Genomic DNA, 9,634 nt, shown 5'->3' on the forward strand with positions numbered 1-9,634 from the left:
TCCTCCCAATCACTTGTCCAAAAGAAGTTTACAGTTTAGTGAAGATGTAGGTCGCTTTGTTTGATTGCAATGGGAGCTTATAGCTTTACGTGTACGCGTTTGCAGTTCATATAAGTCAATATATCGGGCGAATTTTCCAATCACTAGGACTACAAAAGCCCAGTCATGCCAACCGCATCAAGTCTTTGGTTTAATTTCTTTACTTCTTCAAGGCCTTCTAGCTCACGCAATTAATACCTGAAATTAAAGTTGTTGAGTCTGACTTCCACATTCCTCATTTTGCATTTTGCTTTTTTGGATATCTACTAATTTCACCTGTTTTATACCCTTTCCATTTCAGAGTTGATCAGCTGAGTGAAAGAACGGATGTGTGAATTTTATCCATTTTTTTTGGCTTTGTAGGTTTTTCATCTATTGTGCTTTGTATCGGTTAATGGTTAGATTAATTGAACTGAATTGGATTTGACGCATATATTATTTTTTACGCGTATGCAGTTTGAAACAGTCCAATCCAAAGGTAGGAATTTTCTTAGATATCTGCATGCAATAATAAATGCTAGAACCACAAACCACATCTCTTTGCTTTTCTAAACTGATCCTACCCCAAGTTAACAGGGATGATGTTCCTTCTCCTTGTTGCCTTCATGTTGATGGTGGATGAAGGTGGTGTAGCAGCACTAGATTCTGAAATATGCAAGGTCACAAGCTGCAAACGCTACGGCCCACCTGTCCGATTTCCCTTCTGGTTAAAAGACCAGCGCTGTGGCTATCCTGATCCTGGCTTCCAACTCTCCTGCTCCCAAAATAAACAGACCATGCTCCACCTGCCACGGTCAGTGAAGATGACGGTCCAGTATATAGATTACGAAAAACAGACAATTGACGTATCTGGTCCGGATGGTGAGACTTGCCTCTATCAGCAGCTTCCTTCTCTCAATTTATCAGCATCTCCGTTCAAATTCTTCGGACAACTACAAAACATTACATTGTTCAATTGTTCAGAAAAGTCAGACAAAGATAGCTATGGAGTCGGTGCCTGTCCAATTATAGCTTTACCTCCCGATACTCGCAACAACTTTAACCTCGTCAATTGCACCAAATTTGTTGACATCTCAGCAATTCCTCGAGATTTTGAATTTGGTATTACCTTACAATGGTCCAAACCCATGTGCATTGAATGTGAAGCACAAGGAAGAAGTTGTAGACTGAAGAATGTTAGTACACCACCTCAAACAGAGTGTTATGACACCCCCAAACCCAGCAACCAAACAGGTACATGCCCTTCTACTTCAACTGTCTTGTATGTTTCTTGGCTGCTTTACACTTACGCATGTTATAATTAATTTACCAACTTACTTGTGTTTTCAATTATTTACTTTTACAAGTTCATAACTATAACCAGTAGTGAATGAAAAGCTACAAATTTGTAAACCAACTAGTTACTCCTTCAATGAGAATAATTTGCGAGTACAATTACATTTTATTCTGAACAATAAGTTACATTTTTTTTTTTGGTTTGTTTGCAACCTACTATACGTATAATTTCATATTTAGTGATATTTAACCTTATACTATATACTAGTTTATGAACTTAAACCAATAATTTGACACGTTTAAGACTCCAGGCTGGGTGAGTTAAAAGTAGAGTTCATTGTTTACTGAAGAAACCTTAATAGATTTTACAAGAATTTGGGCTATACTTCACTCTCTTACTAAACCAAGAAAGTTAAATAGGTCATAATAAATTTAAAAAGCTTTTCCAGGAATTAAACACAGGAACTTCTAAAACCCAGCATTTAATTTACAGCTTCACTATGCTTTATTTGTGTATTTATATTACTTTTGTATAATAATTATATTTTATGTTTACATAAACTGACACCTTAATTACTCATATTATATGAATTCTAACACATTCCGAGTATTAAATTATTTGGTCCTCTCTCTTGTGTTAAGATAATCCTGCTCTTGATTTATGATTAGAATGTTAAAAACTCATAATTTTATTGTTCCCTACCAATCTCACTATATACAACTCCTTTTTTCTTCCTCATCCCCTGATACCATAGTAACACTAACTTGCATGCCTTTACACGCTTGGTCATGGTTAAAATTATATTTAGGAACACAGAAAGCTGATACATTTCCATTATTTTACAGGGCTTCCTACGAAGGTAAAGCTAATTATTACAGGTATGCAATGTTTCTCTCCGTTATTGCATACGATTTTACACAAGGCTTGTGTGAGTTGTCAACTTCATTGCAGTTCTCCTCTATTTAAGTTGCTATCAGAGGAAACGTACTAATTTGGAGCATATTTTATCTGCAGGTGCAATCCTAACTTCGTTTCTTATTCTACTGACTGTCATTGGACTATACTATGTATACCATCAGGAGAAGAAAAAGAAAGAGAGCCAAGGCAAGATTGAAAAGTTTTTAGAAGATTATAAAGCTTTTAAGCCCTCAAGATACTCTTTTGCTGATATTAAGAGGACAACAAATGAATTCAAGGACAAACTCGGGCAGGGTGGTTACGGAACCGTGTTCAAAGGAAGGCTGTCTAATGATGTTTTGGTAGCTGTTAAGATCCTCAATGACTCCAAAGGCAATGGGGAAGAGTTCATCAACGAAGTGGGCTCCATGAGCAGAATCCACCATGTCAATGTGACTCGCTTAGTCGGATTTTGTGCTGATGGATACAAACGAGCACTTGTTTATGAATACTTACCGAATGAGTCATTAGAGAAGTTCATATTTTCAGCCAAGGGCGAGAATCATGTCCTTGGTTGGAATAAGCTTCAAGATATTGCCTTAGGTATAGCCAAAGGGATTGAATACCTACATCAAGGTTGCGAGCAACGGATCCTACATTTCGACATCAAACCTCACAATATTTTGTTAGACCAGAACTTCAATCCTAAGATATCTGATTTTGGTCTAGCTAAGTTGTGTTCCAAGGATCAAAGTGCAGTTTCTATGACAGCAGCCAGAGGAACCATGGGCTATATAGCACCCGAGGTCTTATCTAGGAACTTTGGGAACGTTTCATATAAATCAGATGTTTATAGTTTCGGAATGCTACTACTTGAAATGGTTGGAGGGAGAAAAAACATCAATGTCACAGTGGAGAACACAAGCCAGGTGTACTTCCCAGAATGGGCGTATAATCATTTGGACAATGGAGAAGAGACAAGAATAAGAATTGAAAACGAAAGCCATTCCGAGATTGCAAGAAAACTTACGATTGTTGGACTTTGGTGCATTCAATGGTATCCAGTAGATCGTCCTTCAATGAAAGTTGTGATTCAAATGTTGGAAGGTGAAGCAGACAGTCTCACTAAGCCACCAAATCCTTTTGGAGCCGCAGATCATATGAAGATGAGTGCTTTCAAATATAAAAAACCTGTTAATATAGAGCTAGCAGTTATTGCTGAGTAAACATGAGTTCAATTATATAAAGTTAATGAAGCAAACAAGAATGGTATATATATATGTATTCTGAAAATTTTGAACTTGGTTCGGTTCTTGATTTTACCAAAGCAAATACAATACATTCGAATTCAGCTCGACTCATTACTTCTGCTACTCAAACTGAGGACAACAATGTCTGTCCCCAAGTATGTCCAACTGATTGGATAGACCATATTGATCAACTTATGCTTTGCAACTAATTGAGAACTTCCCTTAGCAAGTAGCTCTCATTTGCTCTGCACTCATGCTATTAATTTAAGATAGCAGTTTTGTACCTGTTCATTCCCTTGGAGTAACTAATATTAAATTACCTAAAGAGGACACATTTAGTCTTGGCCTGAGCTTGGTTAAACTGATAAAGTCTTCAAATAGATAGCTCGTAACGTGGGATGCAACCCATGAAAGTTGAGAAATGATATGCAATCTTTTAAAATTTCCATTTCTCCATTGAACTTCAATGAATAAAAGGCCAGTACAGACAACATGAACCCTTGGAGTTACGCTTGGGATTTCCCCAACATGAATTCATTCTACTTTCTAGAGCTCAGATTGATATATCAAACCTCATCATTTCTCAATGCAGAAGAAATCTCAAATATAGCATTAGCATCCATGAAATGGAACTAAATTAGAAACAAGGCATGGTTGCTGATTCAACTCTGCTTCCAACTGACTCCTCCAAAGCATTAATCAAAATGACTACCGTATGGACAACACAGCCATCCAACCAAGATTCTAACACCAGGTTTTAAGTGTCAACAATTGGTCTGTTATAAAAAGCATTCATATGATAATGGTTGGAGGAATACATATACTTCTACTACTGTTTTCATCATTATACTGCAGAAAAGCAGCTAATCCAGCAATCCTAAGCATCTGGCTTTAGAAAATAGAAATAATCATAGAGACAAATAGAAAGTTACCACATCAGTGAATTCATCTTTGGGACAATAAGATATGTCAATTCCCTTCTACTTATACAGAAAAAATGAAAAGCAACAGGGTAGGAGGGCGCAGTTATTGCCTCTTCAGTGAATTCATCTCCTGGGTTCCACATCTACATCTCTTTACCGATCCCTCAGTTTCCACAGTAGTTTCTCCCAACCACCTTTGCAAATTACTGCAAATGCATTTAGCACCTCTCATGTCTGCAGAAAATTATCCTCGTTTATAGGAATTCCATGTGCAATCAAATTCAACACAAACCGCCCAGAATTATTAATGAGGTATCACTGTTTGTATAACAGAAATTCAATAGAAAGATTCCCTCCATCTGGAATGAACTTAACGCCAGTCATCCATCTAGCAGAAGCACAATACCAGAAGACAGAACAATAAATGTGCCTAAAAGTTCTCTTTCCTTAGGTAGAAACCACCACTTTATGAAATAAAATAAATAAGATCGGAAAAGCTCCATTGAAAAAAGGTTGTATATTTAGCTGCTTCTCAAATGCAACAAAAATTCACCATTACAGCCAAAGGGGCATAAGTCTTGGCGAGAAAAAAAAATTAGAAAGATCATCATAACACCCATATGCTAATATCAGGTGTAAACTGGACAAGCAAAACAAAACTGAAGTTTTTCCAACCACTTGAAAATGAAATTGGGCAGCCCCATCTCCCTGACCACAAGGTTAGAGGTATATTTCTCTCTTCACTCTCATTCATAAGCCTTTTCCCAATCATCTACAACCTCCAATGGCTCTGTTTCATTTAAACCCCCACCCAGCAGCCTAGCTGAACTTGAATTGGCAGCATTTGAATCCATTTTTGACAAGGATTGAACCCCAGCCAGCTTTGAAGGATCTTCTGATCGAACTGCTCCAGAAGATGAGCTTACACCTGTTTCAGAATCCAGAACACTCCAGCGGTTAACTGAAGCAGCAATTGGAGCATCTTTGCCTTTCCATGCAGAGCCCGGATCTGAAGTGACACCAAGAGACTCATCACCACCCCATGAATCTTCCTTCCAACCAAGCTCCTGCACCACAGCCTTCTTCCATGGATTTGCCTTTACAGCAGAACTTGGCCCTGTTCCTCCCCACGCATTATTAGCAGATGATGCTCCACCACTTTGAACAAAGGCAATTGCCCCAGTATAAATTGATCCATGATCCAATCTCCTCATAGCTGTTGCAGCTCGAGCAGGATCACTAAATACAGCCAATGCATTCTTGTCATTCAACCAAACAAGTTCACACTCCCCACCAAACCTCAACACTAATGCACTTATATCAGATTCTCGGGGCAAATCTAGGAAAGAAACAACAAGCCTTGGATCCATGTCTACTGGAGGATCAAAAACAGGAGGGTGTAACGCCCCAGTACTGGTCGACACTTTAGCCCCAATGATGCGAGCTGGTGGTTTGGATTTGGCAGTAACATGAACCACAATAAAACGTTTGGGCTCCCAACCAGCAGCACTAATAGTAAGCTTCCACCTTTCTGCTATTATCCTGATAGCATCTCTCTTATCCTTCAGCATTGGACAGAACACATGAACCTTCAGACCCGTTGTTGTTCCTCTGTTCTTGCCAAGTACCAAAAGCTTGCATCTCTCTTCTACAGCTAGAACCCACTTCGGATCACGCCTGTACAGGTCAAAAAGCACCTCTGACGCAACCAAATTCTCACCAAAATGAAGTGCGTCCAAATTTGGGGGAGTGATGTCAAAGGCATCTGCAAGAATCCGTTTGCGCTCCAACTTAGCACATTCATCATCACACATAAGCTTCCTTTGTCCAAGAGGAATCTTTTTGCCAGTTGATTCCACTAGTTGAAGAGGCACGGGCAATTTTTGGATAATAGAAGCTTCAAAAACTGTATCAGCATTGAAGCCACCAGTACAGCCCCCAGCATCGCAAGGGACAGTTGCGCTTAGCCGGCCACAAGAACACGTGATTGTAACTCGAAAATCACACCTAACATCAGGACATGGTGCAGAGGGATGACAAGGTGCAGAACATGTATGCCTGCAGTCTCTCCGAGGGGCACCACATGTCTGCCCACAAGAGGTCCTGACACCAGGCTCAGCTCCAGATGATGCATCACATGGCGCTGGGTGACATGTCCTCCCACATGCATGTAATCCACATTGCCTGGTCTTCCCGCAGAGCTTGTTACATCTGATATCTTTTGACCCACAAGGAATGTTCCTAAGAACAACATGTCCTCCAATGCATTCCTTCGCCACAGGCACAGAACAAGGTGGACAGTCTCCAAAATGGCAGCTGTGAGAAGACGAATGGCCACAAGGCTGAGGAACTGAGCATGGAAGTTGACATGAAGGTGGTGGTGTACCACAAGGCAATGGTGGAGGGATTGAAGTTCTTCCACAAGCACATGTCAAATCAGTAAAGATCGTTTCCAAGCATGGGGGGCAGTGACCACTGTGACAAAGAGATTCACAAGAATGCTGTCCACACCTCAGCTTCTTCCCACATGCCATTTGGCAGAAGTGTGGATCCCAACCACCGGAGCGAAGACTATTAGAGTTTGAGAGAGGGCAGCATCGCTCACTACATCGATGTCTACCACAACTCTTCTTACGCCCACAAGGCTTGTCACATGTAAATCTCTCATTTTCAAGTGTTGTTTTGTAGCATTCCACCCTCCGCGAAGTTGATCCACAGAGGCATTTTTGGGTGACAAGAACTAGACAAGGTGGACAGTTCCCAGCATGACAGACTTGGTCACATCGGTGCACTTGACAAGGAAGGAACTTGGCACATGTCTCTGAACAAGTTGGAATTGGGTCCAAACAACTTTGCCTTTGCTCCTGCAAGCTTGTTTTCCCACAGTAACAAGACCTGATCTTGCTTGGCATCAGCTCACAATCCCCACAAGGACCAGGATGGCAATTTTCATCACAGTAATGGTTACCACATCTAAGCTTCTTTCCACACTTTGAACTACAAGAAAAAATGCCATCTTCTGCTTTCACCTTTCCCTTCACAACCATGTCACCGCAGATGACAACTTCAACCTTTTTCTTGCAGAAACAGGGGGCATTAATTAGAACTTTGCAAGGATCACAAGCTCCGACATGGCAAATACGTTCACACTGATGGCGCCCACACTCAAGAAGTTTACCACACCGCTGACCACAAGTAAGAACCGACTTCCTATCAGAACATCTGGTTGTAATAACTTTCTTACCACAAGGACACAAACGTGGTGGAGCAAACGCCTTACAAGGAGGACATGGACCAGGGTGACATTGCAAGACACAAACATGAGGGCAAAGTTCATCCTTCATCACCCTAGAACCTAATCCCAGCTCCTTCTCAAGGGGCTTTCCACAGGGCTCCCCGCATGAATGCGGAGTCAAGTACAAATCAGAAGGAGGGTCGGTCCTCTTTCCACAAAAGCAAACATACCGTATCTCCTTAGAGGATGTGAACTGCACAGACTGACAGCCCGGACAACGCCAATTAAAACCCTGATTCTTCTCGGCCACCAAATCAACAGAAGTGGGTGCCCTCGCCCATTTCTTAATACAATTGAGGTGAAAGATAGAATAACAACTTGAGCACGACCATATAGCACCAGACCTCGGTACCATATCATAACAAATCATACATTCAACCGTACTCTTTATAAGCTTGTCCTGAATTTCCTGCACAAGCTGTGGCAAATTAGGATCAACCTCCTTCCTTACCGCCACCTGAGTCTCACTCCTTCCCTTTTCCCTATCTCTCCTATGGTTGGTGGGCCGACCAGTTTGTCTGTACCTATTATCATTTCGTGTTGAGGTTTGGTTGACATTAGGGGTTGAATTAGAGGCGGCCGTTGAGCTGCTTTCAACGGTGGTGGTTGTGGATGAAGATCCTCTAGGAACCCATTCTTGACGAGTGCTTTGTGAAGGGTTTCTTGATCTATTTCGGCCTTGAAAGCTCATAATTTTGTAGTTGAAGTCAACGAACTTTGTAAATCCGATGGAATTTTTTTGTGTGTGTGTGGACGAAACAAAAGATTCAAATACTAACTTTATAGCTTTGATCCTCCTCCTAAAACTGTAATACCACAAAAATAAAAAGAACATCAATAACCCCAGCAATCCCTTGGTTCGAAAGGGTAAACAGATAGGCAAAACAAACAAAAGAATCAAACGAATAGTTGAGAAATTGATATTCAATCAAAAAGAGAAAAACATCTCAGTTACAGGAAATCCCAAAAACCAAATCTGGAATCATGCAAAGAGATGAGAAAGGGAACGCACCTGATGAAGAAAATGAAAACCAAAACTTAATGCTTATGATTCCTGTTTGTGTGGGGGTATAACAAGTGAGGGGGGTCTCCCTTTTCTCGAAAATGAGAAAGCCGACAAGTAGAAAGGGTGGAGAGGGAGAGGGAGAGGGAGAGGGAGAGGGGGAGTATATATAGGGAAGGATTGGCTTGGGGCTAAAGGAAAACGAGACTAATTCGTCACCATAAAACAACCGAGTTAAAATATGGGCATGTTATGATGTTTCAACTTTCAAGCATATGCATACGGCTGGCAATGGCGTGCATCCTTGCTGCCCACTCAAGGGGCTTGACTCAGCCGCCTTATCTCACCTGCATCTCCATGGGCCTTGGCCCGAATTCTACATAGCAGTTTAATGTAGAAATTGCCCAATTTGCACTCTTAGAAACGGTGCCCTCAGGCCTGAGCTACCCACTTGGATATGGCTCTTTCTATTATTTTCATTTATTATGTATGTTACCAATTTTATATTTTAATAATTAATTAAATAAATTATTTATAATTGATTAATAAAAATATTAGACTGACTTTATGAAATTGAATTTCACCTCTCCCAATCAATATTTCATTTCTATTCCTTTTCAATTTAAAATATGTTTTAGAACAGTATTTCCGGCTGCTAATCTAAATTACGCACAAGTTTAAGATAAATTTAAAATATTATCTTTGTTGTTGATTATTTTATTATATTAACATTTAATAATAAAAATATTATTATAATATTATAATTAAACAATAATTCTTATAACATAATTGTTTTAAAATTAAATATGATGTAAGCATCGAAAACTTAAATTCGATCTCAAGAAATTCTATTCTTCCTCTCAAATATAAATAAATAATAACTCTTAAATAAATAATCACATTATGAAGCAATTAATAGAACTATAATTAAACCGCAATAACATTAAATAA

At 39.8% G+C, this 9,634-nt stretch overlaps 2 protein-coding genes across 3 annotated transcripts; one reads left to right on the forward strand and one right to left on the reverse strand.

The window, feature by feature from the left end:
* The first annotated feature begins 244 nt into the window (after window positions 1-244).
* On the forward strand, window positions 245-3,563 carry LOC108456653 (rust resistance kinase Lr10-like). Of its 2 annotated transcripts, none has more exons than XM_017755219.2 (3): window positions 245-1,272; window positions 2,161-2,174; window positions 2,395-3,563. In XM_017755219.2, the coding sequence occupies exons 1-3, from the start codon at window positions 618-620 to the stop codon at window positions 3,436-3,438; spliced, it is 1,713 nt and encodes a 570-aa protein (XP_017610708.1). In that variant the 5' UTR covers window positions 245-617; the 3' UTR covers window positions 3,439-3,563. The 2 variants fall into 2 exon arrangements, with proteins under 2 accessions (XP_017610708.1, XP_017610707.1); XM_017755218.2 differs by having other exon boundaries at window positions 292-1,272; window positions 2,161-2,193; window positions 2,330-3,563.
* Window positions 3,564-4,887: 1,324 nt separating this feature from the next.
* LOC108456651 (NF-X1-type zinc finger protein NFXL1) lies at window positions 4,888-9,022 on the reverse strand. Its single transcript, XM_017755214.2, has 2 exons — window positions 8,693-9,022; window positions 4,888-8,486 (listed from the first exon to the last, which is right to left on the reverse strand). Exon 2 carries the CDS (start codon window positions 8,369-8,371, stop codon window positions 5,132-5,134), a length of 3,240 nt encoding a protein of 1,079 aa, XP_017610703.1. The 5' UTR covers window positions 8,372-8,486; window positions 8,693-9,022; the 3' UTR covers window positions 4,888-5,131.
* Between the last annotated feature and the right edge of the window lie 612 nt (window positions 9,023-9,634).

The sequence above is a fragment of the Gossypium arboreum genome, chromosome 9 (assembly GCF_025698485.1).
Source record: "Gossypium arboreum isolate Shixiya-1 chromosome 9, ASM2569848v2, whole genome shotgun sequence".
NCBI classification, from domain to species: Eukaryota; Viridiplantae; Streptophyta; class Magnoliopsida; order Malvales; family Malvaceae; genus Gossypium; species Gossypium arboreum.

Bases quoted from the DNA above. Each gene is read 5' to 3' on its own strand.
- LOC108456653 (XM_017755218.2), top strand. From the start codon at position 618: ATGATGTTCCTTCTCCTTGTTGCCTTCATGTTGATGGTGGATGAAGGT. The intron at 1,273-2,160 runs GTACATGCCCTT...ATTATTTTACAG, and splicing joins CAAACCCAGCAACCAAACAG to GGCTTCCTACGAAGGTAAAG. The intron at 2,194-2,329 runs GTATGCAATGTT...TTTTATCTGCAG, and splicing joins GGTAAAGCTAATTATTACAG to GTGCAATCCTAACTTCGTTT.
- LOC108456651 (XM_017755214.2), bottom strand. From the start codon at position 8,371: ATGAGCTTTCAAGGCCGAAATAGATCAAGAAACCCTTCACAAAGCACT.